The sequence below is a fragment of the Phodopus roborovskii genome, unplaced genomic scaffold (genome assembly GCF_943737965.1).
Source record: "Phodopus roborovskii unplaced genomic scaffold, PHOROB, whole genome shotgun sequence".
NCBI lineage: Eukaryota > Metazoa > Chordata > Mammalia > Rodentia > Cricetidae > Phodopus > Phodopus roborovskii.
Genome location: NW_026125554.1, coordinates 5,087,947 through 5,102,931, shown reverse-complemented (window position 1 = coordinate 5,102,931; position 14,985 = coordinate 5,087,947). Strand labels below are relative to the sequence as shown.

The 14,985-nt window shown below is 56.2% G+C and overlaps 1 protein-coding gene across 1 annotated transcript in view; it reads left to right on the top strand.

The window, feature by feature from the left end:
- Positions 1-13,076, top strand: part of Ptprs (protein tyrosine phosphatase receptor type S) — a 61,257-nt gene extending 48,181 nt beyond the window's left edge. The window contains exons 15-35 of the mRNA XM_051177603.1: positions 849-966; positions 1,362-1,961; positions 2,300-2,397; positions 2,985-3,238; positions 3,662-3,755; positions 3,845-4,060; positions 4,463-4,620; positions 4,890-4,901; positions 5,205-5,317; positions 6,305-6,402; positions 6,504-6,627; positions 6,927-7,102; positions 7,201-7,320; positions 8,163-8,317; positions 8,417-8,702; positions 8,870-9,048; positions 10,058-10,184; positions 10,257-10,382; positions 10,956-11,110; positions 11,190-11,325; positions 12,205-13,076. Of these exons, the coding sequence (XP_051033560.1) occupies positions 849-966; positions 1,362-1,961; positions 2,300-2,397; positions 2,985-3,238; positions 3,662-3,755; positions 3,845-4,060; positions 4,463-4,620; positions 4,890-4,901; positions 5,205-5,317; positions 6,305-6,402; positions 6,504-6,627; positions 6,927-7,102; positions 7,201-7,320; positions 8,163-8,317; positions 8,417-8,702; positions 8,870-9,048; positions 10,058-10,184; positions 10,257-10,382; positions 10,956-11,110; positions 11,190-11,325; positions 12,205-12,273 (3,414 nt within the window). The 3' untranslated portion in view covers positions 12,274-13,076. The remainder of the gene's footprint in view (positions 1-848; positions 967-1,361; positions 1,962-2,299; positions 2,398-2,984; positions 3,239-3,661; positions 3,756-3,844; positions 4,061-4,462; positions 4,621-4,889; positions 4,902-5,204; positions 5,318-6,304; positions 6,403-6,503; positions 6,628-6,926; positions 7,103-7,200; positions 7,321-8,162; positions 8,318-8,416; positions 8,703-8,869; positions 9,049-10,057; positions 10,185-10,256; positions 10,383-10,955; positions 11,111-11,189; positions 11,326-12,204) is intronic.
- The last annotated feature ends 1,909 nt before the right edge of the window (positions 13,077-14,985 follow it).

Genomic DNA, 14,985 nt, shown 5'->3' with positions numbered 1-14,985 from the left:
AGGAAGAGGGTATGTCCAAGGGCAACAGGACCCAATGTACTCGAACACCTGTTATCTGAGGTGCTGTGTAAACAAACGTCACACTGGCACCTGTATAGGGGAGAGAGAGCCCCAAGCATAGGTTGGTCCACATCGTGGGAAGAGTGAGGCTTTCCACTGGGGGGGGGTCGTGTCTGACACAGGCCTCACTCTATAGCCTGTGTGGGCCTCTGACTCCCAGTCCTTCACCTCAGACTCCAGAGTTGGCTGGAATTGTAGGCCTGCACCTCCACAGCCAGCCTCTTTTGCCTTCTCAGTGTTGATTCTAAGTTTGCAGTTTGCATCTTAACTTCATTTCATAACTGGCTTTCAAAATTCCAGATAGTATAACTAATATTTTTCAATTTGGTCGTGGGCATCTCTGATAATCCAGTGGACTCAGAGGGAGGCCAAGCCATGCAAAGGCCCTAGCTGGTTAGGATCTGGCCTGAGAGGAATACTGGGACTCCCTGTGGCTGGAGCTGAGGGAGCAAGAGGGGGTGGGGAGCAGGGCCTGGTGGCCTGTGGGGAGGGAGGCCTTAACTGACTCCACAGAAGAGGGGAGCCCTGGAGGGCCTTGGGCAAGAGGGGATGACTGCTCACACTACCGTGGCGGCGGCTGCCATGAGAATGGGCGCTGGGGACCTGGTGGTGACAGTATGGCCCAGGATGTGTGTTGTTGACAAGAGTGTGGACACTGCATGATGTGCATGCCCTCACCAGCATGACCGCCTGTGTGGACTAGAGGCATCTGTCTCATCATTGTCTTAGGGGAGAGGGTGGACAGAGCCTGCCCCATTGCTAATGCCCCCCCTCATCCACACCTACAGGAAATGGTGATCACCAACCTACAGCCTGAGACTGCCTACTCTATCACAGTAGCCGCATACACCATGAAAGGCGATGGCGCTCGCAGCAAGCCAAAGGTGGTGGTGACCAAGGGAGCAGGTAGGAGACTGCCTACTGCATGGCCTTTGGCTCCACAAGGCCCAGGGCAATTCCCATGTTTCTCAAGCCTGTGTAGTGTAAAGATACACCAGGCAGGTGTGCCCTACAGAGGAAAGGCATGGGTTTCTCAGAGGTTCCTGGTTACTATACATGTGGCTGTCTCTCAGCTAGAATGTGGGCGTTGGGCTTCCAGTGCTGAAAGGGTGCTCAAAAGATGCCCGCGTGCCCCACCCTGGAATCCAAGCCTTTGCTTAAAAGAAGTCCTTCCTAAAATGCACCTTTAAAAACCTAGATCTTAAGGGCTGGGGGCATGATCAGGGGTGGAGGTGCTGAATGGCACCAGCTGAGGCTCCGGGCTGGCTCTAGCTGCTGGGCAACTGACCTTCCCTCCGCAGTGCTGGGCCGCCCCACCCTGTCGGTGCAGCAGACCCCCGAGGGCAGCCTGCTGGCGCGCTGGGAGCCCCCCGCGGACGCGGCTGAGGACCCTGTGCTTGGCTACCGCCTGCAGTTTGGGCGTGAAGATGCGGCCCCGGCCACGCTGGAGTTAGCGGCGTGGGAGCGGCGGTTCGCAGCGCCTGCACACAAGGGCGCCACCTACGTGTTCCGGCTGGCGGCGCGCGGCCGCGCGGGGCTAGGCGAGGAGGCTGCGGCGGCACTGAGCATCCCCGAAGACGCCCCGCGTGGCTTCCCACAGATCTTGGGGGCTGCGGGCAATGCGTCCGCGGGCTCGGTGCTGCTGCGCTGGCTACCGCCCGTGCCCGCCGAGCGCAACGGCGCCATCGTCAAGTACACGGTATCCGTGCGAGAGGCCGGCGCCCCCGGGCCCGCGACCGAGACGGAGCTGGCGGCCGCGGCCGAGCCAGGGGCCGAGACAGCACTCACGCTGCAGGGGCTGCGGCCGGAGACGGCCTACGAGTTGCGCGTGCGCGCGCACACGCGCCGCGGCCCGGGCCCCTTCTCACCCCCGCTGCGCTACAGTCTCGCGCGGGACTCAGGTAGGCGCCGCCCCGGCCCCGGCCCGCCCCTCCCCGCAGGTAAGTCTCGGCCTCCGCGGACTCAGCCCAGGCGCCCGAGGCTCCGATCGGCACAGGTGGGATGCGGCTCGGCGGCCACGCCCACGGAGGCTACGCCCCTCCCGCTTCTCTCCGCAGCGGCGCCGTCTCTGCAGCAGCAGGCACTGGGGACAGGGCAGGCAGGGCCGGGCCAGGCAGGAAGGCCGAGGGCACAGCGGACCACAGGGACAACAGGGGCCGCCCCATGCGCCCCTCGACCTGCGCCTGGCGCTCACTCCGCCTCTCTTCTCTCTCTCCCCCCTGTTTGCCGCCACCTGCAGTCTCCCCCAAAAACTTCAAGGTGAAGATGATCATGAAGACCTCGGTGCTGCTGAGCTGGGAGTTTCCTGACAACTACAACTCACCCACCCCCTATAAGGTACCACAGCCACAATGAGATCCAGGCTCAGGCTGGCATCAGCAGTCAAGGCCAGTGGCACTCCATCTAGGATTAGTCAGGAATCACCATTTAGTTTGAGATTGATGCTCAGTTTGGGGTCAAGGAAGAGTCTGGGACCCAAGTGGGTTTGAGACTGAAGAGGGTCAGTCAATGTTGGTACTCTGTTTGGGATCGAGGCTCATTCAGCGATGGGGCTCACCTTGGGTTGCTCGGTCCAGACTGGTATTCAGCCAGGAGTTCCACCTGCAGCCAGGATTTTGTGTGGGGTTGAGGCCCAATCAGGATTGGAGCTTAACATTAGGGACTACATGGAACAACGAGATTGGTTCTCAGTCTAGCTTCAGGGCTTAGTTGAGATTGAAGGTTGACCGGAGATCAAGGCTTAGTTTGGACCTGAAGTTCGGTCTAGGACTGGGGCTCAGTCAGGATTGGGATGATATTGACGCTCTGCCTGGGATGGGGCTCAGTCAAGGTTAGTCATAAGGACAGGCAGCCTGAGCTTGTTCTGAGCTCAGCTGGGGTCTACAGGCTCTGAGCTGCCCTTGTTGAGCCAGTCCCATCCACAGATCCAGTACAATGGGCTCACATTGGATGTGGATGGCCGTACCACCAAGAAGCTGATCACGCACCTCAAGCCTCACACCTTCTATAACTTTGTGCTCACCAACCGTGGCAGCAGTCTGGGTGGCCTTCAGCAGACCGTCACTGCCAGGACCGCCTTCAACATGCTCAGTGGCAAACCTAGTGTTGCCCCGAAGCCCGACAATGATGGCTTCATCGTGGTCTACCTGCCCGACGGCCAGAGCCCTGTGACCGTTCAGTATGCCCACCTTTTCCCTGGTGACCCTGTTCCTTTAGCTGTCAGTCACTGTGTGACTCAGGCCACATACTCCCTGTGCCTCGCTTATTGAGATGTTAAGGGTCACATGACCCTACCTCATGGGACAGTCCCCACAAAGCCTGACCCTTTCTTTGCTGGGCAACCTTAGAACCTCTGTGAGGATTTGCTGTGCTTTTAGGCTGGTGGGGGAACCTAACTAGGAGTCCCCAGTGAGGAATTAGAGGTGCTCCCTGGGAACAAGGGAAAAGGGGTGTAAGAGTATGTAGGCACTTAAACTTGGGCTTTGAGGGATACTCAGGAGTTCACTGTGAAGTTAGCAAAGGGCATGTAGCCAAGAACCAGGATGTGGAGATATGGGTGTTGCCTGGCTGGGGACAGGTGCCATCAAAGCTCCCTCCACAGGAACTACTTCATCGTGATGGTACCACTACGCAAGTCCCGTGGCGGTCAGTTCCCGATACTCCTAGGTAGTCCTGAGGACATGGATCTGGAGGAGGTGAGCTCAGCACCGCCCCCAAGCCTGCACACAGCTAGGCTGTGTGCCTATTATCCCAGGAGCTCTGAGCCGCTATGCTGTCTCCACAGCTCATCCAGGACATCTCCCGGCTGCAGAGGCGCAGCCTGCGCCACTCGCGCCAACTGGAGGTGCCTCGGCCCTACATTGCTGCCCGCTTCCCCATCCTGCCAGCTGTCTTCCATCCTGGGAACCAGAAGCAATATGGTGGTTTTGACAACCGTGGCTTGGAGCCAGGCCACCGCTATGTCCTTTTTGTGCTTGCCGTGTTGCAGAAGAATGAACCTGTAAGTCCTCCGTGGTATCTGCCAACATCCCAGTTAGACCTTTCTACCTACGGGGGGGGGGGGGGGGGGAGTACAGAAATGCAAACACAGGAGACGCATGGCTTGCCCCAGTCACCCCACTCAGCTAGTGGACAAGGTGGACCTCTTAGTGAGGTTGACTTGAATTGATCCCCCAAGCCCAGCATAGGCCTGAGCAGAGGGGGATCCCGAGGGCTCATTCTTTGGAGGGGGGCTTGGAAGGATGGTAGGAGCACAGCAGAAAAGGAACTCCATCATTTGTGTGCTGCAAAGAAGCAGGAGTCGGGAGGCGGAAGGCATCAGACCAGCTGGGGGAGCAGGCAGGTTTTAGGTCAATCTGTGGCCAGCTCTGATGGCAGCCCCTCCCCTACCACTCTCCTGCAGACATTTGCGGCCAGTCCCTTCTCAGACCCCTTCCAGCTGGACAACCCGGACCCCCAGCCCATCGTGGATGGGGAGGAAGGCCTCATCTGGGTGATTGGGCCTGTGTTGGCTGTGGTCTTCATCATCTGCATTGTGATCGCCATCCTGTTGTACAAGAAGTGAGCGCTGCAGTGGGGGTGGGGAGTGTTGGGTGGGAGATGTGGGGTGTGTAGCCACTTAGGTGAGGGACCACCACCCCTTCCCCAGAGAAAGCCATGGTGAGCCTCCTCGGAGTAGGGTCCAGACATGAGCGGCAGGCCCCACTTGCCAGAGACTGGGGGTCAGCAGGGTCGAAGCCACCCTAGTCGCTGATGGGGCACTGTCTAACCTGCACGATCTCACTTGGTGTTCTCTTCTCTTCTCTCACCTGCATCCGGCCTGTGGACAGCAAACCTGATAGGTGAGGACTGGTCTGAGTTAGGATGACAGTGGGTGGAGTGGGGTGCATGGCAAGGGCCTAGGATCAGAGCTTAGTTCTGATTTGAGCCCTAGCTAGAATCGGGCTTCATCTGGGATTGAGGCTCCATCTGGATTTGGGGCTCATCTAGGCTTATTTGAGACACAGTCTGGGATCAAGGCTCCATAAGATTAGGGTTCAGTGTAAATGGCCTCTTCCCTGCCTTGGCTACATGTCCCTGAGGGTGCACACTGCGTGCAGGGTGGTGCTGACATGGGCCCATCTGTCCCCTCATTCTCCTCAAAGTAAACGCAAGGACTCTGAGCCCCGCACCAAGTGCTTGTTGAACAACGCTGACCTCGCCCCCCATCATCCCAAGGACCCTGTGGAAATGCGACGCATCAACTTCCAGACACCAGGTGTGCACTGGCCCTGGGCCAGAGATGACGGGGATGGGGGCTGCAGGGCCTCCTCTACCCCCTGAATAAGCAGGGCCCTGATCGCCTTGTGAAGCCAGTTCTGTGGCTGCCAAAAATGTCAGAAGAAACAAACCAAATTAGGCAGGGAGGCAGTGGTCTGTCCTCCCCACACACACAGTAATGGCCCTCAGGGATGGGGTCAAGGGTCATCCTGGCCAATTTCCACACTGGCCTTGGGAGGGGTCCACACACCTGCCACGCCCTGAGCTTCCCTCTGTGGCTACAGACTTGCCCAGGTCCCACCACCAGCCCTTCAGCTGCATCTCACCAAGTAGACAGCCTCGTGTTTAACTACCACTGCCCTGCTCTGCACTCTCTCCCTCCCTCCCCTCCCCCCCCCCATCACTTGCTGCAGCCAGCAAGGACGGGGACTCCCCATGGTCAGTTTGTTTTTGCTGTCTCTGTGGGCAACTGAGATGTCACTTGGGATGTCCGCATCTCCTCTCATCTGTCTCACCTTCGTCTCCCCTGTCCTGGTGTCTGTCCACATGTCCATTCTGTGCTGCCCACTGCCCGCCTGGCCCTGGCACCTCACAGGCCAGGGCCTGGTTCCCCTGGACTGGCTGGCAGGGCCACACACAGCTGGATGATAGGCGGCCATTGAATGAGTTGCGGGGTCTCTCAGGGTCTTAGCAGCTGGTGGGTTCCCTCCACCCTATAGTCTCCTGGCTGATGCTATTGTTGGGATCTGATGAGTCTCCACACCAGGATGTGAGACCCCAGCCACTTTCAAGACACATAGAAAACGGGACAGCCCAACACACACTGCACCCGTTTGGAGGTCTCGGGAAGAGCAGCATCCATGTTCTGAGCCGCACCAGCTGCATCTGCTTTTCTCGTGTGCCATGCTTCATCCTGTGGGAAGCAGGGGTACCACTCCAGTCTGTCTGCACCCACTGACCCAACAACCCACTCATCTCCTGACAGGCATGCTTAGCCACCCACCAATCCCCATCGCAGACATGGCCGAGCACATGGAGAGACTCAAAGCCAATGACAGCCTCAAGCTCTCACAAGAGTATGAGGTGAGCTGGGGTCACTGCATGGGCTCGCCTGGCCTGATTCCCCAACCCCATTGACCCAGCACCCTGACCCTGCCAAGCCTGAGCCTGCCCTTCCCCTGTAGTCCATCGACCCCGGGCAGCAGTTCACCTGGGAACATTCAAACCTGGAGGCCAACAAGCCGAAGAACCGCTACGCCAATGTCATCGCCTACGACCACTCTCGAGTCATCCTGCAGCCCCTCGAAGGTGTGGGGGGAGGCTGCACATTTGTGGTGGGCTCTGCCTGGGCACCTAGCCTGTGCCAGCCTCTGCTCGGGGTTGTCATGGTTTGGGGGAGGGGTACCATAGTGACAGGTGTGTGACAAACTGGAGTGACTGCTACAATAGGCTCAGTAGAGAAAGATACAGCCCCAGGTGGCTGCAGGGCCAGTGTAGCAGAGCCACAGAAGCCCATTGCCACAGTGGACACAGAGTGTGTTGGGTGGTCAGAGAGTGAGTTGGGCAGCCCCTACAAAGCTTGTTCCTGGCACCTTGCCCGGCTGCAGGCATCATGGGTAGTGATTACATCAATGCCAACTATGTGGATGGCTACCGTCGGCAGAACGCATACATCGCCACACAGGGGCCCCTGCCCGAGACCTTTGGGGACTTCTGGCGAATGGTGTGGGAGCAGCGGTCGGCCACTGTGGTCATGATGACTCGGCTGGAGGAGAAATCACGGGTGAGGTGCCACAGGCAGGACCTGGCCCCGCGCCTGCCCCCGGTTCCCCGGGGTACTGGCCAACCTTCCTAACTTACCTCTCCCTCATCTTGACACAGATCAAATGTGACCAGTATTGGCCTAACCGAGGTACAGAGACTTATGGTTTCATCCAGGTCACCCTGCTGGACACAATGGAGTTGGCCACTTTCTGTGTCAGGACCTTTTCCTTACACAAGGTATGGCCTGGGTAAGGGAGGTGTTACAAACCCATGTGAGCAAAGGACAGCCTCGTTGTGAGCAGCCACAGTAGGACAAGGCCAGCCCAGATTTCTGGCTTGGCAGTATGGCACACCCTGGCCACCACGTGCAGGGTCTGTAACATGGTCCCGCCTGCTTCTGCCACCCAAGAGTCCCGTCCTGATAGGGAGGAACAAGGTCATCTATCTCTGCACATCTTGAATGATGGCTGCTCTTGGTGTGTAGCTGAATCTGCTCAGTCCAGCGATTCTGACATGATGCAATCTATTGCAAGTTTGTTGGGGTGAAGGGGCCTAGGGCCCACAACACCACGTGGCACACAGCTGAGTGGCCATGTGGCAGGAAGGAGCTCTGTGAGTTCAGTCACACATGTGAGCATGCTAACCTAAGCCACCCGTCACACAAGTGTACTTCCACTGTGCAATGGATGTGACTGTTGGTGGAACATGGGAAGGAATAGCCAGCCATTGTGTCATGAGAGGGCCTGCGGGAGATCTGAGCATCCCAGGCCTGGTTCAGGATGGAACCCGGCATTGGAGGAATGCAGGAGGAAGGGGGACTGGGGAAGCTGAGAGGACCATGCTTGGGGAGCTGCAGGCCTGACAGCAGGGTGGTGACTCCTGGAGTGAGCATGGGGCTGGTGTATTTCTAGGTGACGGAAGGTGTAGAAGGGGAACTGAGTGGCCCCAGGCTGTGGCCAGTGCAGTCTGGGCACAGTGGGTGACACCCTATAAAAGCTCCTAAATCAGCAGAGTGTGGACTAAGGTGTGCTGAGCACACTCAGCATACGGTGACAGGGTGCTGTCCCTCTGGTCCCTAGAATGGCTCGAGTGAGAAACGTGAGGTGCGCCATTTCCAGTTCACAGCGTGGCCAGACCACGGGGTGCCCGAGTACCCCACACCCTTCCTGGCATTCCTTCGCAGAGTCAAGACCTGCAACCCGCCTGACGCTGGACCCATCGTGGTCCACTGCAGGTGCGCACAGCGCCCTCCTATCTTGTCTCCTTTCCAGCTTGTCCCCCTCCGGTCTTGTCTCCCTGTCCTGTGTCCTGACTGTGGTATCTGTCCCCACAGCGCGGGCGTGGGCCGCACTGGCTGCTTCATCGTCATAGATGCCATGCTGGAGCGCATCAAGACAGAGAAGACGGTGGACGTGTATGGACACGTGACACTCATGCGGTCTCAACGCAACTACATGGTGCAGACGGAGGATCAGTACAGCTTCATCCATGAGGCGCTGCTGGAGGCTGTGGGCTGCGGTAACACAGAGGTGCCTGCACGCAGCCTCTACACCTACATCCAGAAGCTGGCCCAGGTGGAGCCTGGCGAGCACGTCACAGGCATGGAGCTGGAGTTCAAGGTGAGTGCAGGAGACCAAGCCTGGCAACCTGCATTTGAGCCCCAGAACTGACTCTCACAAGTTGTCCTCTGACCTCCACATTTACCTAATCACTGAAATTAATATGGTGGACCCTCCGTGCAGCTCTCCCACTTTTTGCCCTGACAGTCTGCCTCTCATCCCCACAGAGGCTCGCCAGCTCCAAGGCGCACACTTCACGCTTCATCACCGCCAGCCTGCCTTGCAACAAGTTTAAGAACCGCCTGGTGAACATCCTGCCATACGAGAGCTCGCGAGTCTGCCTTCAGCCTATCCGTGGCGTGGAGGGCTCTGACTACATTAATGCCAGCTTTATTGACGGCTACAGGTGACTTGGTCCTGCCTTCAGGGGCCTCCATCCTCAGCCTATACCTCCTGGCTTTTATTTTCTGTTATTTGATTGGGGGAGGTGCGTGCGTGCGTGCATGCGTCTGTGTGTGTGTTTTCCCTCAGCATGTTGTTTAATGAGCTGTGGTGTCTCACTGGCCTGAAACTTGCCAAGTATGTTTGACTGGCTGCCTTAGTTACTCTTCTATTACTGGATGGGATGTCAGGGCAACTTACAGAAGAGTTTATCCTGGGCTCAGGGTTCAGGGTTGGGGGCAGAGGTAGGGGTGGGGGTCAGTCTGTAACCATCTGGGAGGCAGGTAGGCAAGGTGCTGAAGAGTAGCAGAGATCTTCCATCTTATCTGCAAATTAGAGGCAGAGAGAACTGGCCCTCTAGACCCTCAAAGCCCACCTAAGTGACACCTCCTGATCCTTCTCCAGTAGTTCTGCCTACTGGAGACCTGAGCATGTGAGGCTGTTCTCACTCAGATGCCACACTGGCTGAGCTTTGATCCTCAGAGCTGTTCAGCTACCCCATCTCCAGCACCAGGGATTGAACTATACAGCAAGCTCTGCCCACCGAACCTCCGCTCTGGCACCACGCCTGACCTTAACATCAAAGGTCACCTCAGTGACACTGAGCTGAAATTAAAGTCTGGTCTGGGGCCGGGAGGTGGCTCAGTAATTAGACCACTGACTGCTCTTGTAGATGGCCCACCTGGCTCTGGTGCCTAGCACCCACGGGGCTCTACAAAGCCTGTAACTCTTCCTGGAAGATGATGCCCTCTCTTGTGCAGATAGGCCCAAGAATATGTGTGTATGTGAGTTCTGGCTGGGGTGAGAAAACTATCTGCCCAGCTGAGTGTCTGATGGTTTTGGAGAGTGAATGGAGGGTGTGTGTCTCGAAGTGTCCCGAGGGGTTTGAATTTCACCTGGAAGCTGAGGGGCTTGGCAGAGCAGGTTCAAGGCAACATGGCTCTGACCCTCATGCTTCTCCCCCCACCCTCCAGGCAGCAGAAAGCCTACATTGCGACACAAGGGCCTCTGGCAGAGACCACAGAGGACTTTTGGCGTGCACTGTGGGAAAACAACTCCACGATCGTTGTAATGCTCACCAAACTCCGAGAGATGGGCCGGGTGAGTGTGCATTAGGCCTGACAGGGAGGTCACATGCAGGGCCATGGCACTGACCCGCCCTCTGCCCCACAGGAGAAATGCCACCAGTACTGGCCAGCTGAGCGCTCTGCCCGCTACCAGTACTTCGTGGTGGACCCGATGGCGGAGTACAACATGCCACAGTACATTCTGCGTGAGTTCAAGGTCACAGATGCCCGGGTAAGTGGTGGTACAGGACAGGCTGTGGCAGCTGGGAGGACATGATGACTTGGGTTTGAATCTACAATGTCCATGTTGAAAGTCCGGCCCGGTGGCCCCTGAGGCAGGAGGGTGGGCAAATGGTTCTTGCTGGCCACCGGCAGCCTTAGGACCATGTCAGGGGAGGGAGTACGGCCCCAACCCATGCAAGAGGGTCATGGGTGACAGGACAGGGCCTGAAGGAGGTAGCAGCAGCCAGGCTGAGCCTTGAGTAGCTGAGGACAGACAGACAGACACTCAGGTGAAACAAGAGCCACCAAGTACATGGTGAGGTGGGCAGTGGCTGGGCATGCTCAGGAGAGGCCTCCAGCAAGCAGTGGGAGCAGGTTGGCACTGCTGGGAGGGGTGTTGGATTTTGGTGATTACCGGCAGCTTTGAGAGTTGTGCTGTGATTCGCTGCTTGGGTGGCCAGTGGCCATGGTAACATCTTGAATGTTGGATGGCGAAGTCACTGGTGGCAGTGATCACAGTGTCTGTGTGGAAGACACCATTAGATGGTGGAAGGGGTTTGTGACCAGGCTGTCCCCCTCCCAGGATGGCCAGTCCCGGACCGTTCGACAGTTCCAGTTTACGGACTGGCCGGAGCAGGGTGCGCCCAAGTCAGGCGAAGGCTTCATCGACTTCATTGGCCAAGTGCATAAGACCAAGGAGCAGTTTGGCCAGGATGGGCCCATCTCCGTGCACTGCAGGTGAGCGTCACACTTGGGCTCAGATGGGAGGGAGAGGGAGGGCTGGCGACTTGTGACTGCACATCCCCTCCCCCTGCAGTGCTGGAGTGGGCAGGACAGGAGTGTTCATCACCCTGAGTATCGTGCTGGAGCGGATGCGCTACGAGGGCGTGGTAGACATTTTCCAGACAGTGAAGGTGCTTCGGACCCAGAGGCCCGCCATGGTGCAGACGGAGGTATGAGTCTGTGTGTGAGATGCCCTTGCATGTGGAGCCTTGGTTTCCCTTCTCATCACCCCTGCTCCTAGCCCTGCAGGTTTGGGGTTGGTCAGATTTCTGGCTCTGGACCACAGATCTTGAATCCAGTGATATTGGGTACAGGTGGGGAAATGGAGGCCTTTACCAGGCTTTTTATTGGTGAGGAGTCCCTAACCAGCTCCCAAATTATGACATGGAGACTTAATATTAGTTGTGAATGCTTGACTTTATCATATATTTGTTTCTTGCTAGCTCTTATAACTTAACCTGTTTCTCTTCATCTTTGTTTTGCCTCGGCTTTTTTTTTTTTTTTTTTTTTTTTTAAGATTTAATTTAAGTATATGATTGCTCTATTTACGTATATGACTTTATGCCAGAAAGGGCATCAGATTCTACTGCAGATGGTTGTGGTTGCTGGGAATTGAACTCAGGATCTCTGGAAGAGCAGCCAGTGCTCTTAACTGCTGAGCCATCCCTCCAGCCCTGCCTTGTGTCTGGATGGCTGGTGGCTGCCTGGCTTCTGGCCCCAGGAAGTCCCTCTTTTTCTCCTTTGTTCTCTCCTGAGCCTAAATTCTTCCTCCTACTTACTCTCTCTGCCTACCAGCTCCACTGATATCTTGCCTGCCCAGCTATTAGCCTTTCAGCTAAGGCACCAGTCAGGTGCCTTAGATAGGCAAGGTGAAGCAGTAACACACCTTTACATAATTAAACAAAGGCAGCAGAAACAAGTGTAACACCTTTCACATAGTTAAAATAATAATCCACAACAGAGGCCGAGGACTGAGGAGGCTTCCCCACCTTGGGAACCCTGGGGTCGCTGCAGCAGGTGCCTGCCTCAGTTTCTCCTCTGCCCTACAGGACGAGTACCAGTTCTGCTTCCAGGCGGCGCTGGAGTACCTGGGCAGCTTTGATCATTATGCAACATAAGCCATGGGCCCTGCCCGATGCCACGTTCCCGGATGTGACCCAGGCCCCGCAGGGCATGGAGGCCCAGCTTCTCGGGACCAGTGCTGCTGGCCGCTGCCTTCTGAACTCGGCACATTCCTCATTCCCTTCTGATTCCAAACGAGGTTCCAGGGAGGGGGGGGGGTGAGAGCAAAGAGGAGCGCAGACGCCGCTCCCCATGGCCGAGCTCTACGCCAATGCTCCCCCCTGCCTGTGGGTGACGTTTTCTTTCTTTCTTTCTTTTTTTTTAAATAGTGTATATTTTTTTTTCTCATTTTTTAAAGAAGAAACAAAATCGTGCCAGTCAAACTTTGAAAAACAAACAAGATCCCCATGTGCACCTCCACGGGAGGCCTATTTTTTCACAGCTTGTCGTGTGGCGGTTATGTGCGAGTGTGGGACTGAGCCTATGAGGTGTCCCTTGTCCCTGTGTGAGTGGCACACTTTTAGTTCTTCTTTTCCCTCTTTATTATTTTTAATCAATCTTCAAACATATCAGAAACAGAGGGTGAAGCTGGGGGGCACTTGGGCCAGACTGCAGGGACAGGCCACCAAGGACACTGGTCCAGCCCTGGCCACCAGGAGCGTCCTTGTCTACCTGTGGCCTCTGTGCCCCAAATGGAGGGCCTGATCCCCAGGACTGCGGGACACTGCGGGGCATCGGACCCCCTGGAACAGGTGTAGAGCAGGTCAGCTCTGTCCGTGCCGTTTTTTGGGGGCAGAAGCAGTGGGCTCTGCCCTGTATGTAGATAAACCAACTTTGTATTAAAGGAAGATTCGTCCGACCTCAGTGTGGATTTGTCCTTGATGCTGCCTGTGGGGAATGGGTGGTAGGGTGTAGCGACCACTGAATCCAGAGAAGGGTTTGTCCTCTGAGGTCACTCAGCGACTTAGGAAACAGCTTAGTGGGCACAGCCCCTGTGTAAGTATGAGGACCTGAGTTCAAATTCCAGCACCCTCACAAAAAGCCAGGTGTGCTGGCAAATACTGGTCACCCCAGCGCTGGGAGGTAGAGTCAGGTGTGTTCTAGGGCTCACCAGCCAGCAATCGGACTGTTGCGGGGCTGGGGAATGATAGCTGATAGCGAGGACGTTGAAGAAGGCAGAATGATGGGACCTGAGCTCTGAAGTGGAGAAAACAACCAAGGAAGGGGCCAAATTAAGCCCGGGCTTCTGGAATGTTTACAATCTGACCAACAAGCTATGGGGCCTAAGTAACTCCTATTCAATCTTCAAAGCCCTCTTAGAAGGCATCTCTCATGTTTGTCTTCGAAGGCTGCCTGAGCCTTGAGTGCACTCCTCTGGACAGATTGAGGCACAAGTGGCTGACCTCGGGGGTAGGAGGGGTGAGGACCTGCCCAGAATCCCTCATTGCCTGGGCCCTTTTCATGGCTGTGTAATACTCCCCTCTGGATTGAAAGTGGAGCTCTGAGATTCTCATACAGAGACAGGAAATATGGGACGTGCACAGTCAATGCCATATACTTGTCTTCTAAAACAAGATGCTCAGCAATGCTCAGTGACTGCATGCACCAAGCATTCCAGACCCTGGATTGAGCAACTGTGTTTCCTTCACTAACAGCCTTATGTCATTCCCTATTGACACCAGGCAGGCCTTGAACTCACAACCCTCCCATCTCTGCCTCCCCGAGTTCAGGAATTAACTAATTAACTGTGCCATAATACCTGGCTAAATGCGTCTTCAGATGCCAATAGGTTTACTCATGGCCATGCTCTGGATAATTATTTAGCAGTGAAAGAGGCAAGGGTCAGGTTATCCACCTTGCTTGTCTGACCTGTTTTTTGTTTTTGACTTTTGTCCCCCCACCCCGCAAGATTAATCCTTATTTTTCATGTGAGTGTGGTGCCTGTGGACAGCAAGTTCTTTGCTGATTCTCACCATCCTCCTCTGTCGAGGTCACAAGGAAAAGTAATGGGGGAGGGGTGTGTGTGCTGAGATGCAGCCCAGAGAAGGAACCGGTTCCAGTAACAAAGCCTATTCCCTGGGCCTGAATGTGTTAACAGCCAGGGAATGCCACAGACAAGATTTTCACTTTGCATCTCAATAAGGTAGACAGATGATTCTGCACTGGCTGTCCCCCATCCCGAGGCCCTCAAAGCAGCTGCTTCCCTCCTACCCTTATCTGCTCACTCAGCCTCCTGGACTTTGCAACAGACGGGTGGGGGGGGGGGGGAGACACGGGAGGACGATGGGGGGGCGGGGGGGGGACACGACAGAACACAGCTGTGCAGTCCCCTCACAGTGCCCCACACTGCTCTTCTGCCCTTCAAAGCCAAACCTCAGGCAGATGTGGGGCCCATGTCACAACACAGCTAGGACCACCGAAATGCCTGGGTAGAACACAAAGGTATGTGTGGCTTTGGGACGTCATACAGCCACGAAGAAGACAAAGGCCCTGGCACTCGCCTGTGTTAAGGGACCAGATGCTGGCAAGAGACCCGGACAAAAGGCCATACTGTGGACTCCATGACAGGAGTGTCCAAGGCTGGGACCCATAGACAGGAACTTGGTTCTGGGAGGGCTGGGGCTGGGGTGCCATAGGGTGATAGGTCCTGGTGGTGGTGGCCACTTTTGACCTAATAGGAGTTTTGAGAATCAGAAGGAAAGCCTGTATGTTTCTGTGGATGTTAAGACAAGAAAATGACACTGTAAGCCAGGTGGTGGTGGCACATG